Raw genomic sequence first — 26,246 nt, 5'->3', positions numbered from 1 at the left:
ATTTAATTATTTAAAATTAATTATTATTTTATTGCATTTGGTTAAATACTGAATGAGTGATCTGTATCGGTACTGTTCAAATGAACCACTAAAGAAGTGAATTTCTTGTCATAAGCCAACATAAATGATGCAAATTAAATATTTAGCAAGAACTGTATACTTTTACAGCACAGTAATTTTCTGCACCTCCTGGGAAATTTCATCCTTGAGTCTTTTCCACGAAACATATTCCTTCCAGGCCACCCATGTTCCAATTAAACATTCAATATTCATTTTCTTCATATAGAATTTCAGTTTGCTGTAGCTGCATGACTAAGTAACTGGAGATTGTCTAGTGTGTTTATCAAGTCTTTTGATTCTGAGCTCTTCTCACTACAGATAGATTCTAAAAGCATGTTTTGACTTTATTCATATTGCAAGTATACTACTGTACTTAAAAAAAATAACAGCATTTATTCGACCTGCATTCATTACAAGAAAATGCATTATTATTATTATTATCACTATGATAATTATTATCATTGTAATTATGTATTATTATTTATATAACAGCAACACATTTTTAGAATGATTAATTGCATTATTGTTATAAAAATAATAATACTGTTAATTTAATAACTTAATAATATATAATATTTATATAGTAAATAGTTATTATATAATACATATATAATATTTATGTAATAATAATAATAATAATAATAATAATAATAATAATAGTAATAATAATTATTATTATTATTATTATTATTATTATTATTATTATTATTATTATTATTATGATTAATGTCGTCTTCCTTATTTCATGGATCCAAATTCCGAAATCAAACAAAAACTCTAGCTGACACATTATGTTAAGGCTAAACTTGTTTCCGTATTTCTATTTTCACTTGAATTGCCCTTCAGATTGAGAAATGTTCAAATGAGATTAATTTCCTGATAAACCCTCACAGTGAAGAAGTCATCAGAGTGCTTTAAATTTATTCCATGGGCAATTAAGTGCAGCGAAATCTCCTCAGTTAGGACTGATTCTGAGTGATAATGGCAGGTGAAGAGACAGATAATGAGAAGGCCAAGACACACACGCTTACAGCTCTCTAAGATGACTTCCTGTGCTTTAACCCCGCAGTTATGAATTTAACGTGTCAGGCAAAGCTTCTCTGACACTCTCTACCCCAAAGAAAGAGCAGTCCTGCCAAGAACGAGATGAGAGCGGGATGAAACTTTCAAATGACTGATTGCTAACCGGTATACAAACACAACACAACAGAGCATATCGCATGTGGAGATGTAGGATTTCTGTCCTGCAACAAACAAGCTCAGGCGATCAGACGCGAAAACACATAAACGCCAATAACAACACTTTAGTATACACTACACAAGCACATATGCACACACAGCAGTCTGCAAACACCAACGAACATGGCACAGTCAGTTACCTACCCACAAATACATCATCATCTTGAGCGAGGAGTCAGGGGCTCTCTGGCAGTGAGGAAACGCTTCCTTACGTAGCTTCTTTTAACTTCTCGAGCTCAGCTACGGCAACCCGGCGGAATCCTTCTTGTTTCCCCTCTCTCAGGCTCACAGTTCTTTTGTATAATTTAGTATATCGCTATAATAGAGCTTATTAAAACTGACACTTGGAGGACGAAGAAGCTACTTCACAAGGTTCGAGATGCTTCTAGCAGTCTTGTTCTTGCTCTTCTTCTTTTTTTTTTTGCTCTTTCTTGCCTTTCCCCACTTGGTCCTCCTCACCCTTTCACTGACAACCACTGCTTAGAAACCAATTCCTGACGTATATATTTAATGAGAAGATCCGTGCACCAAGGAAGTCCAGTACAACTATGCACTCAAAGAGCCAGAGAAAGAGTGAGAGAGAGAGAGAGAGAGAGAGAGAGAGAGAGAGGAGGGTGATGGTGTAGGTTTATCTAGTACAGGCTCCACAAGAAAGGTACGTGTACGTTAACGCACAGTTGATAGGACGATCCAAAACAGATCTTTCCCCCACAAATAGAAGTTTCCCCTCTAACAAACTGCTGCTCAGATCCTCAGATGCTTTCGTCCGTAAGCTGATGCACAGGGGAAGACATCAGTAAGAAATCAAAAGACTCATCTTCTGTCCTGAGGGAAGGTAAGAAGACAACTGACCGAAAAAACAAGCTTGCAACTTCCTCCCCAAAAAACAAAAAAAACTGCAATCTCAGGTCTGAGAGATTCAAGTAAATAAAAAAGCAGAAAACAGGCATGAAAGAGAATAAAATAAAATAAAGGTAAACTGAGATGGTACAACGGGATGAAAAGGAGACAGAAAGCACCACCCTCTTCTAAATGTGGAGCTTGCACCTGACTCTGCAGCGTGGATGGGATTTTCTCCTCCTCCTCGTCCGGAGTGAATGTGCTGGAGATGAAGGCAGTGTGTACTGAGGCCAAGGCCTTCCCGCTCGGGTTGCTCTGGCTGTGACGCACTGGCTGCCTCCTTACAGCTCTTTTCTACAGCCATCTGCTGACTCTACCACGCTACTGCTACCGAGAGACCAGACACACAGCCAGCAGCCAGCTACAGTGCTGCCGTAACCAACTAGAGAAGCACATACTGTACCAGGCTAAAACTCATTACTGTTGTTTAGAAGAGGGATGGGGTTTTAAATCAAACACTGCTATTAGAGAAGCAGAACCTTTTTGTAAATGGATTTCAAACCAAGAGGGGACAAAATGGAAATATGAGCAAGGTCCTTTTTTTTTTATGTGTGTGAGACACAAATGCAATGATATTTGCTTGTGTAATTATGAGGGGAATACAATTCTGAGGAAAATTTAACTATTATATTCTCCTCAGAAAGCAATTCGAGTCCCCTTTTAAAGGAAAACAATAAAAAAAAGAAAGTACAACTGTTACAACGTGACAGAGCGTGTGAGGACTAATGATTATTAAGCTAAAAGCACACACACACACACACACGTATCATATAAAAGCAATACGACATGCTTGCATTAAAGTTATTTGCCACTTATTAAAGTGAAGAATCTAAAGTATTTTATATAGAGCATATTTATTTATGATGATACTGGTATTCTTATCTACTTATCTACTTAAATACAAAAAAAAAAACAAAAAAAAAAAATTGCTAACACACTGATTGTTTAAGACTAAAAAAAATGATCAATGTCACATCCGGGAGGATGATGTCATTACGGAAGTGGCTTATTTTAGTTAAAGGGATGTTACAAAAGACTAACGGGATGGAAAATGATATTGAGGACACAGAAGAAAAAAAATATATATTTAAGAAAGGAAAAATGAAGAAAGCATATTAAAAATGTTAAATCTGAGTGTTAAATATTGTATTCAATATATTAAGAGGCTCGATAGCAGCATGAGAAAGCACTGCTTAGCAGGAACTGCTGCTCATTTCATAAGACTGTAGCGGCAGAATGTACCATATTTGCAACAAGATGGAACGGTTTTCTTCCAAATGAAACGGTTAGTACACAGAGATCCGGTCAATACTCTGAACAACAATTCTGAAAACAATAAATGATTGTTGACATATTAAACAAAGACAAATGGCAGGTACAATGTAAAGCCCGTTGTTTGTGCACCCGAGCACAACGAACATACTTCAGCATACAATTTCGTTAAACCATTTTACTTCTGGGCAAGAAAGGTCTAATGGTCAAGGGAGCTGAGTGCCGCTTACTGACACGTCCATTTACATGGAGCAGACCAATTCAGCTGCCGTCTCCTCGGTCCGGTTGTGCCCTTTAACCCAATTAAAAAGCTACAAGTCTGAAATAGTACCTAAAACATCTTAAAGCAGTAGTGCATCTCATTTGTTTAGTTTATGACAAAAAATATAACTTATAAAAAAAAAAGAAAGAAATAGAAAAAGTAATAGTGCTAACTATATCATACCTGATTCTTTAAATAATCTAAATTAAAGGCATGCTTCCAAAAAGTGTCCTCAGACTCATTAGTGAGTCACTAACAAGAGGAAATGAGATGACAAAGAAAAAAGAGAAGCACTCTTCTTTTTTTTTTTCAAAGCCAAATCAGTACTGGGCTGTCCATAATAATAATAATAATAATAATAATAATAATAATAATAATAATAATAATATGATTATGAATTTGCAGAGGCCAATGCTGATTAAGCACTACATATACTGTATAATCATTATTGATTTACTCCACATTTACTGCTCTAATGTCAACGGAAATTAAAAATATATCCATCACTGAAAAACAAATAAGGAAATTAGGAAAATGAAAGTGATGTGTGTGTATGAATAGGAAGGTCTGTGCATTAATCATATCAGCCCTATCAGACTTAAAACCCTTCAACCAACCATGATAAATTATAGCACTGAGAGGGGACTGCAGCATGTACACATCCCTCCCATGATCCTGCAGGGCTGCACATACACACAGGCAGAGCCGGCAGGACACGTGGTCATCCCTCCACACAGAGGAAGATGAAGATCTTTAGCAGAGTCTTCATCAGGAGTGAAGCTGACACCTTTGCTACCAAGCCAGTGAGTGAGCAGGAGGGTTTGAGAGCCACTATTAACATTTAATGAGAAGGCAAGGCAAGCTTTGTTGTATTTTTAATATGGACACAGCAGAGTATAAGGGAATAACAGGTTTCTGTATGAAAGTAAAATTGAAGTGTTTTTTTTTTTCTCTTCCCTATTGATTTAATATCATCATCTTCTTGTCTGGAGATGCTGAAATGAACATGAAGGATACACAAAAAAAAATCATTCTAAAGTCATGAATGAATCGGTTTTATGATCGCCATGGATTGATTAATTAAAAGGTCAATACCAACAACATCCAGAAGCTCAATAGTAATACAAAAAGCACACAATACACAAACACAATAACAATCACCCAAAGAAAGACCGAAGCATCACTTACCCTGAGCTGGTCTGTATCACAACTCATTGGTTGTCCTGGAATCTGTCAACAGAGACACACAAATTATAGTAACACATTACACACCAAATAACGCACCTCCCTTCAGTAATTACAAGTCAATCATCGAGAGCGGGCTGAGGGGAGAGAAAATGAGATCTGTCAAAACTGAGGTTTGCAACATGGGACCATGCAAAAGGTGGTGAGAGCAGGGGATAAGACAGGCAAGACATCGTTCCCATGCTAGAAGTGGCACGCATAACAATTTGTATTTATTTTCTTTCTCCAATAATGGGAATGGTATAGAGCAATTGGTTCTCAACTGGTTTTGCTTCAGGACACAGATTTCAGGTTTGCATTCAAGTGGCAACCCAATAGGGAACCGGGATTGTAGAATAGTAAACAAACATATCTGTTCTGAAATCAAATTACTAGTGAATATATATATATATATATATATATATATATATATATATATATATATATATATATATATATATATATATATATATATATATATATATTTGGCTGGTCAAATACAAAAACCTGTTAAGGGGATACCTCACACAAAAATGAAAACTTTGTCATCATCTACTCACCCTGTATTAGTTTCTTTGTTCTGCTGAGAACAACAACAACAACAACAACAAAAAGATATTTTGAAGAAAAAAACTATTTTATCCAAGCCATTGACTTACATGCATGGACAAAACACTATAGAAGTCAATGGCTACTATCAAATATTTGGCTGATAATAATCTTCTAGTGTACAACAGAAGAAAGAAACTAATACAGGTTTGGGACAACTTGAGGGTGAATAAATTGATGACAATTTTCATTTTTGAATGAATTACCCCGCATTATTCTAAATAAATCAGCATTATTCTGATTTAAAACTTTTAATGGTGAAGGTTTAAATCAGCATTATTCTGATTTAAAACTTTTAATGGTGAAGGTTTAAATCTGTAGGAAATCTGCAACTTCGGTTTAAGTTGATATACAGCTTATCCACTATAACGTATTAATATTTAAATTCTGTGTATGTGTGAATGCATTGAAATAGATTAATATTACCATGAACTGCACACCACCAACAATATGTAGTTGAACTGAACTTTAAAACAGAAATCCTGTTGTTACACATAATCACAGAGGTATGCACAAACTGTTTATCAACACTGCATTATGCATTAAAAAAGTATAAATAATGTATTTCTTTTACATTCGTTTTGCTCATGGATTTTGAGGATGAGGGGATGTCCAGCACCATGTTCATGTCAGCAAGAAAGATGTTTTCATCAAAATATCATAGAGTTTGACTGGATGTGCAGCCTTTGATGTTAATAACAAAATATTAAGGAAGCATTATTCTTTGCTATATGAACCAGATATGATACAGTTTGAACAATGCAAAATAATACAATTAGACGAAATCTGTGACACATTTTTGGGTTACAACCCACCAGTTGAGAACCATCACTATAAAAAAAAATCAAGTAGAATTCACTTGAGCAGAGTATTTCTACATGCCTCGATGCACAGAGTTTCTCAAACACTAATCAATCATACTGAACCCTCAAAGAGGAGGGGGGATGAAAAACATTTCTAATTTTGTTAATGCTTGTTGAGTGCTTGAAAGAGAACTACACAATTAAGAGATTAGGGTCTGGTTACGCTGAGAGGGTTCCTGGATATACCACTAATCTTCCCCTCGTGCCTGCCGTCAATACATCCATAATGCACTGGCCAATCTTCATTTAAGAAATAGAATCTGTGTTACAAACTCTCTCTTCAAATGTAATGATATTAACAGTTCCACTTTCCTCTCAGCCTAAAACACTTAGCTGTTTTTCAAAGTGTGCTCATTCCCCATTAGCCAGGCCACTGAGTGAAGCTGAATAAGATTTCATCATTTAGTAACTGGACATAGCTGCAGAAAGACCCTAAAGAGGATTATGACCCACAGATAGAGGGAATAAAGGCCAAGGAAATTGCTTTGGTTTGATATGATATGAGAAAAAATGGATGCATTAACCTTGCCACCTCAAAATATCTGCGTATCAAATGAGTAGTTAGACTTCCGCTGACTGTTACTCATTGCATTTTGGCAAACCACTCCTGCCAGTAAAACGTTACGCCTTTTATGGGAACGTTTATGTCATGTGCGAAGTTTTCAATTAATTGTAATGACATCAGGGATTTTTTTTTTAATTGCACAGTTTAAAAAAATGGCTATAAACGTTTTATACAAATGCATGCTGTTTCCCTGTTAAAAAGAAGAAAAGAAAATAGGACGCCATTAGGTTTTCTTGTAGGGTAGGAATTGTATTTAGCACTGATGACCTTAATGAAGGCTCACTTGTTTTAGTAGCACTCTCCTTTCAGCCAGCGGCCCCTAGCAGGTCGTTAGGAGAAGCTTCTCAATATCTCTGGGGCATGCAGCATGCTTCTGGATTCAGACCGCTGCATACATTTTTATATGTAGTCCAGTGCTGAAATCTGAAATTCATACCATTTTTTTCTTCTCTGCTATTTTTAATAAGGACTGACAACTGCTGACAACCATGGTTTGTGTTTTTTATGTTATTATTTCATTATATCATTTTTATAGCTTTCAATCAGTTATTTTTTTAAAGTAATTACATTTGATACAATAAATGACATGATATACTGATTATTTCATGCCAGTTACGATATTTTCGATTATCAGATTTTGCTCCCAGATGAAGATTATTGAAAGCATACATCATCTCAGAAGAGTCCATCATTGAACAAACATTACAAAAAGTGCACATAGAAATAAATGTTGTTTGTTCATAGGGATACACTGATACCAAAATTCTGGACGATAACAATAATCCGATAATTATATTGAATTCTTTCTGTGTGCCAACGGATCAGTAGCAAATATATATATATATATATATATATATATATATATATAATCTACTGTGTTAGCATCATACTGTTTATGCATTTTTATATTTTGTTTTTGTATAAAAATTTGAAACAGAAAACGTATTCATTTTTCATCGATTGACAGCAACTTCATAAAATAGTAATTACAATTGTATTTCTTTGTCACGTTGATATTCTAATATTGTAAATATTTTTTTCATAATCATTTATATTTAATAGTTAATTCAGTGATAAATTAAAATTGACAGAAAATTGCTTTACACACACACACACACACACACACACACACACGCATACATGTGTTCCATGTGAAGAATATTATAACTGATTTCCATATCTTGTATAGACCGATATGTATGTGTGTATATATAAACACAGTACAATATGCAATGTCTGGATAATAAAAGAATTAGTGTGAATTAATAAGTTTCACAAAAAGGAATTGATGCATATTCATATACATAACGGTAAGGGGATAAGACAAAAAAAAGTGTGTTATTTAAAGAATTATATACTTTATAATTATGCTTTATTAACAAATTGAATGAGATAAATTGACAGTAACAATCATTGTGGGATCTAAATACTATGTGCTGAAAGGAGTGTGTTGGCTCACAGCCTTTTCAAAGCTTCTCAGGCACATGATTCCACAAAAGCCACGGCATACTGCGTGGAGATGGCCTCAAACAGCTCCGAAGAGGCTCTTGTTCAGTAATGATACTTTCCAGATGAAATCGAGGGGAAAACCAACAATAGTAACACAAGCAGCCCTCCTCCTTATGAAAGGACAAAAGGAATCTCAAAGGGCTTGCTTATCTAATGGTCTGCTTCCCTCCTTTCCACTCAGAATACACACTCCCCCTCGCCGTCTCGCTGACTTGCGTAGAGCACTTGAGAGAGACGGACAGAGATGAAGGGTAATACTGAACTGTTGTGGCACAGAATTGCAGGATGGAGAGGTAAAGAAAGAGAGAGTGAGAGAGATCAGGGCTAACTCATTCCCTCAATGAGCTCTATAGGTCTTACACATGCAGTGAAAAAAAGCTGAATGAAAAAATGTCAATAAGTAGCACTCTGCTGAGTACAAGCGGCAGAACACGAACGAGCAGAATGACTTTATTAAGCTGACACAGAAGACTGCCCTCAGCCGGACCGCTAGATAGAGGGGGAAGAGCACAAGACAGACAGGAAGAAAGCATAACAGAAAACCAGAAACTAAACAAAGGAAAGTCAGTTCTCTGATAAATCAGTGAAAGCTTCACCAGACCCTCAGAGACAGGATCCAAACCAGTCTGACGGCACAGGTGGCACACATTCCAACACATGCAACATTAAAATGATCATTTATTTGTAAATTAACATCTCAGGAACATTTCAATTATTATCAAGGCATAGTATTATTATTTTACAATAATTACATTGACTTTACATTGACTTTGAATATAATTAAATTTCTTTAATCTTAATTTTATATAAAGTCTTTATATATAATACATCATAAATGTTTTCTGAATGCCCTAAAATAAACATCATAATTTCAAATTGTTTCTTGAAATTTGACATATCAGAAATATTTCAGTTCAGTCAAAGCAGTATGGTTTTACATTGATTTTACATTGTCCTTTAAATGATATCAGGAAATAAATAAACATATAATATTTAAGATATTGCCATAAAACTATATATATATATATAGTTCCAAAAACTACAAAATATTTTATGCTTATATGTGTGTACCTTGTTTCATATTATTTATTAAATAATATATATATTTTAATGTATTAAATTAAAATGAAACACATATTTTCATTTTATTTTCATTCAGCCATTGTTTATTTTTTTCTGTTTATTTGTTTGTTCATGGTATGGTACTATAACAACCCTGCATTAGTCATATAGGCTTCAATGAAAGTGTTACTAATAAACCGACAGCTAAGACACTTGCAATGAACACTTGGCAGGAAGCAGAGTCATGAAATCATGTCATCCTCCAGGGGATAAAACGTCCATAATAACATATAGCCATCCACAGATGTTAGAATAAAGATAAGTCCACATTTGATGCCTGTAGTTCTCTACACAGTTAAAATACAGCACTTAAAGCTATTCAATTAAAGCTATTGATGTTACATCAAAGGCAATGCTAATAAAATGCTAATGGCATCTGTATTAGAAAAGCCATTTCAGCCCCTCTAAGCATCGATGAATACATTTCTAAAATGTTTAGCTGAGAGAGAGAGAGAGAGCTATAGGTACCACTAATTTATGCACTGCTCTGAGGAATAATGAGAAAGGAGGGTGGGTGAAGGAAGTGAGAGCTGAGCCAGCACAAATTCCCAGTGCACAAGTAGCTCTACTGAATCCTGCACTTTCACAACACTAAGCTTATCAGAGAGAGTGGAGGGGAAGAGGCAGCCAGATCTAAGCCTTTTAAGACTCCTCATCAATATTAGAATATCTGGACAGGCAGGGCCTTCACACCTCTAGTGCATGGTACAGTCTGCTCTTTTGAGGACAACAGAGAGAAGTCTAGGGTCTGCAAATGATGTAGCCAAAGCTATTGAGTGAAAACATGCCTGCAGTTCCTCTACCCTGGAGGAATGAGACTGAAGCACATCTCTAGGAAAAGAGAATTCTTATAAAACAAGGCACTGACCTCAACAGTCATTAAAGGGAAAACATCATCTGAACATTCAAATTAGTGGGCAACAATATAGGTTTTTCAGTAAACAATATAAGGTTTTGTATTGAGGTGAAAAAAAGGTATGTAAAGGTACGTATAGTATGTACCAACTGAGATTTTGTGAAATAACTCTTTACAACATATTTAAAATTGTTCCTATGCACCAATATGAATATGACCCAGTAGAGAAATAAATAAATAGACATATAAAAGTTGCTTGGTATTTTACCTTTTCTATAATAAATGCTTAAAACCTTCAGCACCTGCAATATATAGTGAAATAAAACTAAAACCATTAAAATTAATAATAAATACATTAATAGATTTTCACCTTGATGTAAAAAATTCTAAATAGGCTGCTAAAAAAACCTACTAAAATTGACAAAAACTATATAAACATTAAAACTGATTCAGAAATAATGTAGTGTCTCACTGATACTAAAATAACACTGCAATATTCGAATTACATAGAAATATAAAAAATGTATATAGTAATACATAATTATAAAGTAATAAATAATAAAAATATATATCTAAATAAAATTCAAATTGTTATATATATATATATATATATATATATATATATATATATATATATATATATATATATATATATATATATATATATATATATAAATAATCAGCCCAGGCTGCAGGTTCACAAAGCCTGCCCTGACACTGCCTCAAAAGAGATCACACTCGCGGCTGGATCCTGCTTTGTTCTTGCTGATCCACCACAATTACCCCAACTCCACTTCTAGGCTCAATTTGAACAAAATCGCAAAACGGAGGCCAGTTTGCTCACTGCTACCCTCGCCCCAAAACACATCCCAACCGAGTGCCAACATCCCTCTCTCTCTCTCTCGTGAGGCCAGTAAAGAAGTGACTAATTATTCACTACAATTCATCGACTGGCTGCTTGAGGTTGGCTGCAAAAGGGATGTTAAAATGCCCAACTTTACAGCAGAAAAAAACGTTTACAGCCTGGTGCAAAAATAGCAAATTTTGCCCTTCATGACAACTGTGAAGGGGGTGAATTTCTTTATAACTCATCCGTTTAAATTATATTAAGTCTTAAAGTTCTGCATAATTAAGGGCGTGGCCCTTCGTCGCACTTGGTGGGCGTTGATTCAGCAAGTAGCTCCTGCTTTTTTGCCCATTTTTGATTGTCCAGGTGAGTTGTGCGGTAGAGCGCTGCCACTTTTAGGCTTCAAAAACAAACTGATGTCACGGACACTACGTCCATGTTTTTATACAGTCTTATGATCCCAACAATCTAGCCTAGCACAGAAACATACGCTGGGACTTCTGGGACCTCAAATGATCCCACTCGTCAATTGAGCAATGTTCTCTATGTATACAGCTGTTAAACTGCATGGCTGGTATGCTGAGGTTAATACCAATCCAACAAACTACACATGCAGTTGCTGGATTTTTTTGAGGGGAAAGGACATGAATTCTGAATTCTTTTTTATTTTCTACATTATATGTTTCTGCTAAAGTACAGCAAAAAAGAAAAGAAAAAAGAAAGCTTTATAATGCGAGTAATTAGTTTTAATGTGTACATATCAAATTTACAAATTAATATGACACCCTGAAATACTTGGCATATACTATCTATCTATCTATCTATCTATCTATCTATCTATCTATCTATCTATCTATCTATCTATCAACATATTGTGCACACACATGAAAAAATAGCTCATATAAATTACAGAGAAATGTCAAAACGCACTAATGTAAATAATTACCTATTATGTATACATATAATTTAAAATCAATTACAATGGCACACTCAAACACTAATCATATCTTTAAAATGTTGCAGTGTAACTAACAGTGTAACAGCTGCACAAACAACAGAAAAACATGCAAATATTTAAATATCCCCTCATTTACTGTAAAATCAATCGTGACTTCAAAACCAAAAATTACCAAAAGGAAGATCTTTTTTATTTGAATACATCAAGACATCTGTGTCATGCTCTCCCATCCTTTATAGATATGGCAATGGGGAAATTATTTTCTCCTTTTGTTAGAGAAGGTTTCTTTAAAAAATAGAACAGGATTTTTTTATCTTGAAAAATGTATGAAATGAATGCATCATTGTCTCCCAAAGTTTAGTCAATGGGACCGTATTCATTCTAATATGCAGGGCAACCTTTGTCCCCATTTTGGACCATACGCTGATGTTTAACGGAGGCTCTTATCCCCCAAACACTTCAAGGGGGGCTTGGGAATTAGAGTCGCCCTCCCAGTGCCTGTGCCTGCTCCCCTCAATCTGCACGGCTCCAGATACTTTATTTTGACAGGCTGAGCAGAGAAATACCAGCACAGAATACATCAAGTTCTCAATTATTGGATTATTTCGAAGTGACATCATTACCACAGAACATTCTCTCCAATCATTGATTGCATTTTTCAATTTATTTCACGATTAATGCAAGTAGCCTGACCGAACAATTGTCTGATGAGTTCTGGAAGCCCATCAATATATTCCCCTGGCCCACGAGCCGTCTATGTGTTTTATAGCTGGAGCAAAACATTTCTCATCCCCCCGTCTCATGTCTCTCAATTATTCTAAAGGACTACCAATCTCATCTCGCAGGTAGATAGACCACGTGAATGAGAATTACAATTCTGAATGCAAATACACCGAACTGAATGCTATTTTATCACATGTCAGGGGAAGCTGCTTTGGGGAATGCTAATGTCTTGTGGCCATGTAGCAGCTCTCTTTCACAAGTGCCTTTATCAAACAGTTTCTGTGTATACCTCTGGAAATCATTTTAGTTCATTTTCCATGAACACAATATCACAATTAAAGAAACACAGGGGTGGATATCATACCATTTTTACTGGTTTGAGCGAATGTTGTAAATGTTTTAACTGTGTGGCAATTTATGAAGAAATGTCACGCTCGTTTCTTCTAATTGAAATAATTCAACAAAACAGACTTTCTTGAGAATACTGTTTTAACTAGCTAATTTACAGTACAGTGAAATTTCTTACAATAAATAAAGTACAGAACTGTAATTCAGTTTATTTATTTTTTTCAAAAATATCATTTTATTCAGAGAGGAAACTGAATCCGAATCCAAAGTCCGAATCTCTAACCAGTAGGCTACCAGATTTCTTAAGATTTCTATTTCAAATGCTGTTCAGTTGAACTAAATCTTAACTGCATACGATACAGTTTTATGATATTTAATATCTACAGGTGCTAATTACAATGGTGAATCATTTATGCAGAAGCAGACAAATGGATGGCAGGACACTGGGGGGCTGGCAGAAAGGTCTCAGTTACAAACAGTGTGAGATAAATCTCTGCTCGCCATTTTGACACACATCATCCAATCATGCACTCAACACGCATGAAATCTGCTTAATCTAGTTCATTTACGTGATATCACAGAAACAAGATCCCAATGAATGAACAAGGAGTCCCATGGCGTGGTCAGTGTCAGCATCTTTTGCAACTCTGTATTGAATGTGATGCCTATAATGCAGTGAATAATTATTCTATATGGACTACTATAGTGTTAGCAGGCAACTGGCGAGCTCAGGCACACACCCCTCCCATAACTCAGACTAGAACAGCTTTCCGGAGGAAAGAAAAACTGCTGCTAGGGCACAGCTTGGAGACTTCAGGATTTATTTGCCATTTTCTTCATCAATTATCCCACATTTGTTGCCATCCAATATACATGGATTGTGCCAAACTTTTAAAATGATTGGGATGGCACAGTACCATCAAAGTCACTAAGAAACCATCCAAAATGCACTTAGCCTCAGAGCCAGGAGTGGTCAGCGCTTAAGACCCTGTCAGAGCAGCTGAGCTATTTACAACTTAAACCGGATGAAACAATAATGATTTCAGGATGGGGTGTGACTGAAACACTGCTTTCATTCATTTTCGCTACTTGTCAGTGGTACTTTTTAATTGCAATACACATTCAACTTTCCTCATATTCATTATGATCGTAACATTTAATCACTGCTTTAATGTGTTCATTGTTTCTGCTTGAAAGAATACATGGCACTGACTGTATGATCTGTATTATCTTAGAACTGTACTTTTTTTGCCATATGAACATTATGTTGATGTAACATATTACTGTAGTTTTAACAGAAACATGCATTTTTTTGTTAAGCTGCTTTGAAATTTTTTATATTGTCAATATTGTCCCAAAATTTTCTCTCAGAAACCGCTCCGAAACAATTACAAGGAAACGGCAAGTAATAAAACGCTACAAACAGACGTGACTCAAAGGACCCACACATTCAAAGCCTATGTCTGACCTCCTGACCTGCGAAGACCATCTCTAATGAAGTAATGCTGGAAAACTGTCATTGGATGTGAGTGCACCATCTAAGAAACCATAACCACTCGCTCACTTTCCAGCTCTCGCTGCTTCCATTCATTTATGCATATAAGACAAAGAGGAATGTGTCTCGAGAAGAACCCTTGATTAAAAGAGGAAGCAGAAATAATGATTAGTTGGGGTTTGGTCAATGGCAAGTGATTTAGATGTTTACAAAGGTGTCCACAGCAGCCTAATATGCGATCGCTTACAAACACAGCTAGAAAGTGCTTTCCCGGAAGGAGTAATTTCATAGCTCTCATTTATTCATTACGTCCATAGCAACCTCTTAAGTGCATCCAAAGCTTTTTAGGCCAAGCAATGAATTGCGCTGGCAGTCACATGGCATCAGCATCGTTCAGTAATTCTGCCGGGTTACTGTGAGCCGTGGTCAAACACGAGCAAGGCTACTGAGATTGGTGCCACGGTTTCATTCCCAGCCAATGAGCACAGGCTGTGACTTATGGAGCAATTTGCATGGCATTTGGAATGGATTGGAGGAAATAAGCATTAACATTTCGTGATGCATTTCCTGCCATGAGTTCACCAGTGCACATGCTCACTCACTCAAAATCATACACCCACACTGTGAAGCGCAATAATGCTGATGCAAGCCTTGGGTTTCAGGGAAGTGTTACATGGCTGAGCCTCATCCTCTCTGAAGGCAACTTTGCAGAGCCACAAGTTCAGCCATTGAGGCTCGCAGTCATGCTTGAGAGGGAAAATCAAGAAACATGTGGATCTCCCTATGCCCCTCTCCCCTTTTCACTCCTGGAAATCCCACTTAAGAGAAACCACCGTAAAAGACTCAATTTACTCTTAAAGGTCAAATATCCAGTCACCACTGAGGAGGCTAATTAAGTGGCCTTCAAAGCTCTCTGAGTCCATCTGAATAGATAATATAACTGATTTGGTACGGGTGCTCCTTTGCACATGTAAAAAAAAAAGCCTGCCAGTTTGCATGCTGCTGACATTAAGTGCTCTCAATGGAATGAATCATATGTCAAGCAAACATAATTTTCATATTGTCTGCCATTAGAGCTTTCTATCAGAAACAAAACTAAGAAATTGTATTTAAAAAAGCAGAATTAGTTGTTTACTGGCATGGATTTGGAGCTGCCTACACATACTGTACAACAAAGATAAAAAAAAGGAACAATTACGAAGGTCCTTAGAGCAATTTCAATCTGAAGAACCATTGCTCCGCAACATAAATCCATGCAGGTCTGCCATCTCTACACACACTCTGAGTAGGGGTACAGATACTACATAGCATTTTAAGTAGTTAAACTAGATTCAAACCAAAAACCTGTTCCAGGGTGGCAAACATGTCTAAATATAACTTAAATCAACTCAAATGAAACCTTGGAATCGTCTTGGAATAATTTTTGAAGTGGCTCATATCTGATTGAAATATGGCAGGGTAATAGATTTTCCGTGAGCATTTGAACACTTGTCTAGAATTTTGTTACACTTAAAAACTAGCATTTTGTAAATACTTTTACCACTGTTATTTCAGTATTATTTGAATACTATCACAGCTATTTAGTAACATTGTGAATTAGCTTTCACTTTGATATTTTCCGTTTTCCCTTTAATTTTAGTTAAAGTTTTAGTATCTAAAATAATATCTAAATGTTTATATTCAGCTTTATTTTTTATATTAGTTAGTTTTAGTAGCCTAATTTCAGTACCTTAACTTAAACATTTTATTTCAAGTAGCTGCCAAGGTAATATTTCAAATTTAATTCACCATCTAATATTTAAATTAAAAAAAAAAATGCAGTAAATACAATTATTTTTAATAGTTTTAGTTTTCATTCGAGAGCACAAGAGATTTTACACAAGCTTGACTGTAAAGCTGTGAGCAACACAAGATTACAAGAACTAGCATTTTGGCATGCCAAGTAGTATGTAAATGAAAATTTTACAGTTTTGAACAGCTACGTAAATGTCATGCTGAAAAATGCAGTTCGCTACTTTTAGTTAGCTAACTCTCCAACACTACACTGCATTACGTCACCACCTTTAGCTCCTTGGAAGCATTTGCCGCAGCGCACTCAAATTCTCAGTGAAGATGTCCTCCCTCTAAAGCAGCTTTCTTTCCACCTCTCACTACCCCACACTGCTCTTTAGTGTCCGGATTGTCCACACTGCCATTTGGCTGACCGACCAGATCCTGTCTCCTGCGGTGGGAGTGCAGGTCTTTCCTGGGCCGTAGGGGCTCAATTAACTGCAGAACAATGGTCGCGCTTCTGCCTCCCGCAGCAAAGCTGCCAGAGCAGGAATGTGGGCTCTTTAATCTTTCTACCCTGGGCAGGCATTTCAGCTGCTGCAGCCTCCAGGACCCATGCATGCACCTCCAGATACCACGCAACGCATGCTATTACACATTCAAATCGATGTGCATTGCACTGAGGGAATTCTTGTAAAACATGCCAGCTGTCTATGCACAAACCAGAGGCTTGAATCGGCTATTTAAAATCAGAGATGCATATTGACTCTGTTTATCTTGTTGTAGAATCTTAAACATAAATACAGTGGGGGATACTTCAATGAATAGTGTGCAAGTGCAGTGAATATAAAGGTCTTTGCTTTATTTTGTGTCATAAAATGCACGACAAAAGAGATTGTGGTTAATTAAAGGAATATCTGCTGATGCCATACATTTTCTGAGATGGCTTGCTTTCTGCAACATTTGTGCTGGCAGATGATGTCATAAAGAACATGTGTGGTGCTGGCAGGTGATGTCATAAAGAGCCTGTGTGATGGGTTGAAGTGGGTGTCAGCTTTTTTTGCTGGTAGGAGTCTTCGAAAAGTGCTTTGTGACAAGAATGCGAGTCTGTTTCTGGACACAAACACAAATGCTTGGATCTTGAAGGCGGAAAAACTGCCGGGCAAACGTGCCTGGCATTGCTATTAGTGGACTGATATATATTTAATAGCTCACAAAATCCTCCCCGCATCCACAGTTGTGGATGTCATGGGTCACTTTCGGTCACATCAGTGATGGTCTCCACACCTGAGATGTACAATGCAGCCTGGGTGAGGGGTTAGCAGATCACACCGTATGCTGTATTCAGATTTTGCCCACTTTCTCCACCATAAATGTATCCTGATTTGTATGCCAAGAAATAAATACAATGGGAAGGGCCAGTTGTTGTTCAACCATTGGCTGTAGCCAAGCGTTCAATCACCTATAAAGAACATCTCCATAAAAAAAAAGAAACAGCCTTGCCACATCCATCCTCATCTGTGTAATGACAATTTCATCTCCACACCTTGCTTTCTTTAATGTCTCCAATCATAAAACCCCATTCTGTGTGTGTGAACTCCTGAAGCGGCATAAAGCTAACATGGTGGGCGGAATGTGCATGTGACCCTAATTAAGAATTGGAAATTACCACCCCATTACTGCTTGTGCATGTCCAATAATATTTAATATTCCATAAAAGGAGCTCCATGTGACTTCCCGTCACCCCTGCACCCCTGTGATGTATGTCATCCTGCTTTTTATTTAAGAAGTCAATATACCATTGTTTGGCAGCAGACATTTCTGACACAAATTATGTTCACCGCTGGATGAGCCGCTCTTTTTCAATTCTTTATTGATTGTACCAGCTCATAAAAGGAACAGAGGGGTGCAGGCAGTAGAAATTGGAGGGTGGAGTGCTGACTGGAACTATTTTCCTTGTCTGGATGATAAAAATGCTACTTCAGGACTTAGAAGGTTAAGTTCTAATGAGTATTTTGGATTGCGTACACCTGTTTAATGGCCTCATAAAGCAACGCTTTGCTTGGCTAATAGAGGCAAACTCACAGGTGAAAATTCCCCGCTTCTTTTTGTTAAGAGCTGCAAAGTACACCATGTGGGATGGATAAATAATTCGGAGAGAGGGAATATGCCAATCATAAAACTCATTTGCTTGGGTGGATTTCGTTAATGATGATCAGCAGGTGATGTTTCAGTGGGTTTCCAAAGACGTTTACGTGCAAAATAACATAACGGTTGGTCCTGAATCATACCAGTCTAAAACCCGATGACTTGTAAGATTCCCTTGTAAAGGATATGGATGAGTTTTCTAAAGTGGGAAAAGCTCATTATCAGAAAAAAACTGCATAGAATCGCTCCTACTCATGCCAGCGCTATAGGGTTTGTCAGATAGGTTCAACAAGAGGGTTGTGGGCAGGACAGCTCTATAACTGTATGGAGCATATGCAGAAATGTAGGGCTGAGCTGATACACCATTAAAGTTAAAACTGGAGCCTGTGACATGCAAGCAATCCCCCAGCCAAGCCACCCTCCACCTCCATCTGCCACAATCTTGCAATTAACTTGTCAAAATATTTAGCGCTAAAATGATGCACAAGAACCTATGTGTCATGACATTGTGCTCTGCAAACATGGCGCATTAATAACCATGAGAATGTTTTGGTTTGCTGCGAGGAATGCTTCATACAGTACTTCCTCTCTGGTTCCAATGACTCATCATAAAGGAGATTTAACCTCAGCAGCATTATATTTGGAGAGAGCCAGAGCAGATGTATTGAGGTGGAAGGCATTTTGTCTTGATAAACCAGGATTACACCATGGCTTACCACACTGGAGAGGAAAAAAAAGATGCTTCACTTTCATTTTCCTGGAGGAATAAATGCAGAAATCAGTAAACCAATAGGTCTGGATGACGTTAATGAAAAAAAAAAAAAAGCTTTCTTGATATGCATTTAAAGAATTGCGCTAATAAAATATCGTTCCTGCCCCGCAAAGGCAAACAAGCAAGATATATAGCCTATGTTTCAATTATCTGCAAGATGTACTTAAAATCAATTGATTATTTATGATGATGACTTTTAAACTAGACCTCCATTTCCTGAAGGGAATACCAGCACTTGCAAGGCCGCAAAAGATAAATGTTGAAGTTTTATGTGGTTTATATTTTGGGTTTTGGTTCTGCGTGATGAAATAGCTCATTTATTTTATTATGACACCAAACATGCATTGTTTTCAGTTGACTGCGCACACATGTACCTTAACAGTACCTACAAATGATTAAAAATATGCAAGGAAGACTAGATCTATTACAGTTATGTAAGTACTGCTAACAATTATATTTTGAATGCTGAATACTATAAATCTGCGGAAGCATTTGATATCACGCTTAAGGCGCCATGATTTCCACAATCAATGGATGAATGGCGGATGGCACGGCACTCTGTTTTATTTACTAACGTACACACATACTAAAACGCGATGACGCTCGCAGTGTTTTCAGCTTCTGCTGTCTCACTATGATGATATGCATAAATGAATATCATCTCCAGCTGCTCTGAGAGTCACTTCATTAGCATTTTATTGTTTCATTTGAGAAAACTACTGTCATATCACATACACAGCAGCTGCAAGTTCCTCACAGCGACCCATCAAAATAAAAGTTGTTTAACATTAAGAAACGTCAGAATATATTACTATTTAGCAGTCTTAAGACTACTACTGCTAATACATATGAATAAATCTTTGTTTTTAAAGGAATAATCACATTTATTTTCTTTTGTTGTTAATGTTAAGAGCTAGGTATACTGCAGAGATATACTGCACAACAAAATTTTTTTAATAAAAGTTGAATTTTCGTTTGATTAGGATAAATTAAATGAATGTTTTATGCCTTCATCTAAGTATCAGAAAAAAAGAACACTTTATAGGGCCTTATTTTATATATACTTATATAAAAAGAACCTATACAAAAAATAATAGGTGTAAAATACAGGCCTGTGGTTCTTAATTTCTTTTCATTAATTCACCATTTGATTTAATTGATGTTTACTGTTCTTTTTTTTATATCAATAACATTTGTATTAAAACTATATTCACTGAATGTAATTTAAAAAATCGAGAATCGAATCGAAAGCTTGGGAATCGAAATCAAATCAGGACATCTGAATCGATTTCCAGCCCTTGTGCGAATATCAAATATATATATTTTTAAATGCTCAATATTCTATTAATGTAAGTCAATGTTATATATCCAAAACTTTATTTTTAAATGTAATCTAAAATTAAATCATAAAAGTATATAGCTACATCTAAGATTATTATTATTTAAACGACCAAGTAAATGGAGTGTGTATTGATGTGTGTATAAGTTATGTAAAGATTATATCAAATATAAATATGATGGTGCCATGCAAGCACTGTACTAAATGGTAAGAATATTATAACAATTACTCTTATGCAATTCTCAAGGAATAAGAAATTGACCATATTGATCTCTGAAAGTGAAAAAAAAATAAAATAAATGCAACCGCTGACTCATATGAATTAAAGTCAGAATCAAAAACTGACTTCTTCAGGGTTTTAGGCTTGTTCTAGAGCCTTCCATCAATCAGTCTTCCGACAGCCCCAAGAAGCTCCTGCCACTGAAATATGTCAATGCAGGTATGAAGAATTCAACGTAAGAGTTTTGAGAGGTGTCTGCAGAGATAGCACATTCTCTTAGAAGGCCAGCAGAAGATCAATATTCCCACATAACTTCCTTGTGATTAATTTTTAATGGCCAGAGGAACTTCTCCCTTATAAAATGTAAATGGCTTTAATGTTAAATGCAAAGGGAATGACACCTTGATCAGTCACCCTTTCCACTTGCTTTTCGGGAGATGGTGACCAGCAGAGTTACTTTATAACACCTATCTCTCTCTCCCTTCTCCCTCCAGAGAACCTCAAGTGCTTTGCACAACCTTCACCTCCTCCCCTCCTCCCCTCAACCACCCAAAAGAGGCTATTCCCTCTCTCCAACCACATCACACGCAGCTGTACAACTATGCTACAGGTAATAGTGATTTTGACTGAAGTGGGTGGATACGTCTGAAGAAAAGAGATGGATCTTCTCCAGTTCCAAATTTATTCTGTGGAGGCTGCTTGGAATCCAAAGTTTCCATCAAACTACAGCAACTTTTCAATGAAAGAACAACAGATAATATTCCTTTTCTTAATATGTTCATTTTAAAGACATTTATTTTGTTGATTTTTTTAATTTATTTTTTATTGCTATTATTATTATTATTTTTATTATTATTATTATGTGTGTGTGTGTGTGTGTGTATACATATATATATATATATATATATATATATATATATATATGTGTGTGTGTGTGTATATATATATATATATATATAAAATGTAAAAAAAAAATATATATATATATATATATATATATATATATATATATATATATATATATATATATATATATATATATATACACACACACACACACACACACACACACACACACACACATATATATATATATATATATATATATATATATATATTACATTTAACAAAATCTGCAAAGATGAACTGGTGTTAAAACAGCAAGATTCTTGACCTAAACTGCAAGGTAAAAACAAGACTTTTCTGTTGATATTGCTGTCAGGGTGACAGTTGAATATGTATGAATCATGGGTTATAACAAAAGATTTCAGAATATAACCATATTTCTGTGTTTGTACATCTGCTTCCGTAGTAGCACACAAAGATCCCAGATGATATATCCCTGTCAACAAAAATAACGGCTTGTGTGAGGTTGGCATTTAAGCCTTTTTACAGTACCCAAAATGGTTGTTAAATTTGACCTATAGTGAGCTACCACTATAAGGTGCAGAATCCAAAATGTATTGATTTTACGTCCATTCCTTTGGAATGGGGCCACAGAGAATATTCCAGCTCTTGCAGTTAAAAAAATAAAGAAAGTCTTAATGATTTCAAAGTAAAATGAGAGGAAAAGACAGTAACTTCATTTAGTACTTTAGTGAAACATTTAAGTTTTTATTAGTTTTTGATCAGTTTATTAGTTTTTACATTTTTATTAGTGAATGCTATACTTTTCCAGAAAAAATAAAAAACAGATAAAGCAATGTTTTCTAATGTGGAAGTTGAATGCATAAGCTAGCTACTGTCCTATATGATATCATAAGTGGTAAAAAAAAAAAAAGGTCATAACTGACCATTAAATGCATAACTGCAATAATACAATAATAACGTCTCAGTTACGTATGGTAACCCGCGTTCCCTGAAGGAGGGAACGGAGACACCACGTCGGTGACCGAAGAATATGGGATATCACTTCGATAGACCAATCTACTTCGAGTGTAAACTAAACGAGCCAATGCACATTGGCATGCAATTATTGCATCCAGCTGCTGCTGATCACAGCATGAGTATAAGAGGGCAGCAGGTGCAATGCATAGCAGCTTTTCGCTGAGGAGCCGAGCTGGAGACCCGGCAGCTCAGCGGCGGTACAGCAACCATGGCGACGGGACGTGGCGTCTCCGTTCCCTCCTTCAGGGAACGAGGGTTACCATACGTAACCGAGACATTCCCTTTCAGTTGGTCACTCTCGACGCCACGTCGGTGACGGACGAATATGGGATCCCTACCAAAGCGCCATGGGTGCTGCCCCTTCCAGTGCCCTGTGCGAGCCGCCTGCACCCCTATTAGGTGTAGGCCGGGGCTCGGAACAAGTAGTTCCACTCACCATTGTCAAAGCACTACCTCACTGGGTGAGATCGGATAACACTGGGAAAACGTACCCGTTCGCTTGGAACAGGGACGCTGCGGAAGCCCTATCCTTCCCGAAGGAGGTCTCGGAGGCAAATACACATATAGCATACGTTTAGGAGTATAAGGAAAATTTTGAGGTGATTAAATCCCTCTTGGGAAGGCAGAAGTCTGCCGGGGAAACACGGGCTCTAAGGCTATACCGTGGACTATGCGCATACGAGTAACGCTTAGGTCTCAATATGGAACCAAGCCTTCAATGGTTCTCACGGATTCATCATGAAGGCCTGGCGCCGGACCTTCCGCCGCCTCCAGCTGCCTAGGGTGATGGAGGATCTCAACAGGGTCTGCACTACGGACACTCTGGAGCAGTTTTAGCAAACCGACACTAACCGGGGCCTCTCGGTGCCACTACCCCCATTTAAGGTGAGAACACAGGAGGATACCGGCTCTACACGAAGGCTATAGAACCTAGCGAACATGTTAGGGGTCGCCCAGCCCGCAGCTCTACAAATATCTGTCAACGAGGCGCCACGAGGCAGCGCCCAGGAGGATGCAACACTTCTAGTTGAGTGAGCTCGCAACCTGAACGGGCAGGGCACACCCTGTGCCTGATAAGCCAGGTTTATGGCATCCACAATCCAGTGGGCCATCCTCTGCTTAAAGATGGCATTCCCCTTCTGCCGGCCTCCATAACAGACAAAGAGCTGGTCTGAGGTCCTGAAGCTTTGTGTCCGGTCTACGTAGCACCTTAATGCTCGGACGGGACAGAGCAAAGCCAGGGCTGGGTCTGCTTCCTCCAGGGGCAGCGCTTGCAGGTTCACCACTTGGTCTTTGAAGGGTGTAGTGGGAACCTTGGGCACGTAGCCGGGCCGGGCCTCAGGATTACCTGGGAGTCAGCCGGCCCAAACTCTAGGCACGAATCGTCGACCGAAAATGTGTGCAGGTCCCCTACCCTCTTGATGGAGGCCAGTGCAAGCAGGAGCAGAGTTTTCAATGAAAGAAACTTTGGCTCGACTGATTGCAAAGGCTCGAATGGGCCCTGCTGTAGTGATTTCAGCACCAGAGTCAGGTCCCAGGGTATGGAGGGGGGCCGGGAAGGATTTAACCTCCTGGCCCCTCTAAGGAACCTGATGACGAGGTCATGCTCACCTAAAGACTTCCCATTCACGGGGTCATGGTACGCAGCAATAGCGGCAACCTGGACTTTGAGGGTGGAGGGAGACAGCCTTTGCTCCAGCCCTTGCTGCAGAAAGGAAAGCACAACCGCAATCGGGCATCTTCGGGGGTCTTTTTGGCGAGAAGAACGAAGAACACCACTTGATGAACAGGTTCCACATCAAGGCATAAGCGTGTCTCGTAGACGGTGCTCTCACCAAAGTGATGGTGTTCACTACCTCCTGGGGCAGGTCAACTAGCAACTAGCGGGTGCTAAATGGTTTAGGGACCAGACATGGAGTTTCCGAAGGTCTGGACGCGGGTGCTAAATGGTTCCCCGTCTCTGAGTCAGTAGATCCTTCCTCAGAGGAATCGGCCAAGGAGGGGCTGTCGCGAGGAGTACTAGTTCGGAGAACCAGGTCCGAGTGGGCCAATACAGCGCCACTAGCAAGACTTGCTCCTCGTCCTCCCGGACTTTGCACAGTGTCTGTGCAAGAAGGCTCACTGGAGGAAACGCATATTTACGTAGGCCCCCGTGGCCAGCTGTGTGCCAGTGCATCCGTGCCGAGAGTTCCCTCAGTCAGGGAGTAGAACAACTGGCAGTGAGTGGTCTCTGGAGAAGCAAACAGGTCTACCTGAGCACCTCCGAACCGTCTCCAAATCAGCTGGATCATCAGGGCATGGAGTTGCCATTCTCCTGGGAGCATTGCTCGAGACAGCTCGTCAGCTGTACGGTTGAGCAGGCCCGGAATGTGAATGGCACGAAGTGACCTCAGAACCTTCCAACTCCAAAGGAGGAGGTGGCGGGCAAGTTGTGACATGCGACAGGAGTGCAAACCACCTTGTCGGTTGATGTACGCAACGGTCACCATGTTGTCCGTTCGGACCAGCACAAGGCAAGGTGCATTGCTAACAACTCTAGGCAATTGATGTGCCACTGCAGCTGTGGGCCAGTCCAAACCCCTGAGACTGCATTCCCATTGTATGTGGCCCCCCAGCCGGTGGTGGAGACTTAGTTATAGATGCTGATTTGCAGTTCAAAGTTTTAACGTAAGTTTGCTTTAGCCTAATTTATTTTCAAGATCTGATGTAAATATATATATTGTTGCTTTCACTATGACTATAGTCTGAAAAAAAATCTGAATATTTATCTTGTGATCATTTTTTGATTATTTTAACAAAAGTTAATAGAATAATTGTAATAATAATAAATTGTTTATTATTAATGGTTTTGTTGGCAGAATTTAGCCTAATTGAGGAAAACTGCTCTAAACTGAAGTGCTTTCTTCTTCTCTAGAACTGCATCAGAAGAGCTGTATTACAGTCTTGCGCTACAGCACCACACTGGTCAAATTTCGCATTATTACAGGCAATTACATTAGGTCATATGAGATCAAAAGACTAATATTTGTTGATACATTTTTTTATTGTTACGTTATTGACGTTGTCAATAATGTAAAATAATCATTCCAGCCCTACAAAATACCAAAATTCTTTAAAATGTTCCCTGTTCATGGCTACAGTGGAGACCAGGGCAACTTGTCATATGTTTTAGTCGAGCAAATATTTCTCAGGATAGGTTTGTTTTTTCAAGTCATGTTTTGCAAAACTACATTAGTATCTGGTCTACAAAAAAGTTAA

The 26,246-nt window shown here is 37.7% G+C and overlaps 1 protein-coding gene across 3 annotated transcripts in view; it reads right to left on the bottom strand.

Annotated features, from left to right (window-relative positions):
* The window catches only part of LOC113042980 (RNA binding protein fox-1 homolog 1-like), a 231,696-nt gene that overhangs the window by 138,533 nt on the left and 66,917 nt on the right, over positions 1–26,246 (bottom strand). For 2 of the 3 annotated variants that reach the window (XM_026202050.1, XM_026202085.1), the window contains exon 2: positions 4,922–4,963. In XM_026202050.1, coding sequence (XP_026057835.1) covers positions 4,922–4,963 — 42 coding nt within the window. Of the gene's footprint in view, positions 1–1,443; positions 2,231–4,921; positions 4,964–26,246 lie in introns of those variants that run through there. The other variant, XM_026202094.1, reaches the window with a different exon arrangement.

The sequence above is a fragment of the Carassius auratus genome, chromosome 3 (assembly GCF_003368295.1).
Source record: "Carassius auratus strain Wakin chromosome 3, ASM336829v1, whole genome shotgun sequence".
Lineage (NCBI taxonomy): Eukaryota > Metazoa > Chordata > Actinopteri > Cypriniformes > Cyprinidae > Carassius > Carassius auratus.
Note: the sequence above shows the minus strand (reverse complement) of the source record. Positions and strands in the feature narration are given on the sequence as shown.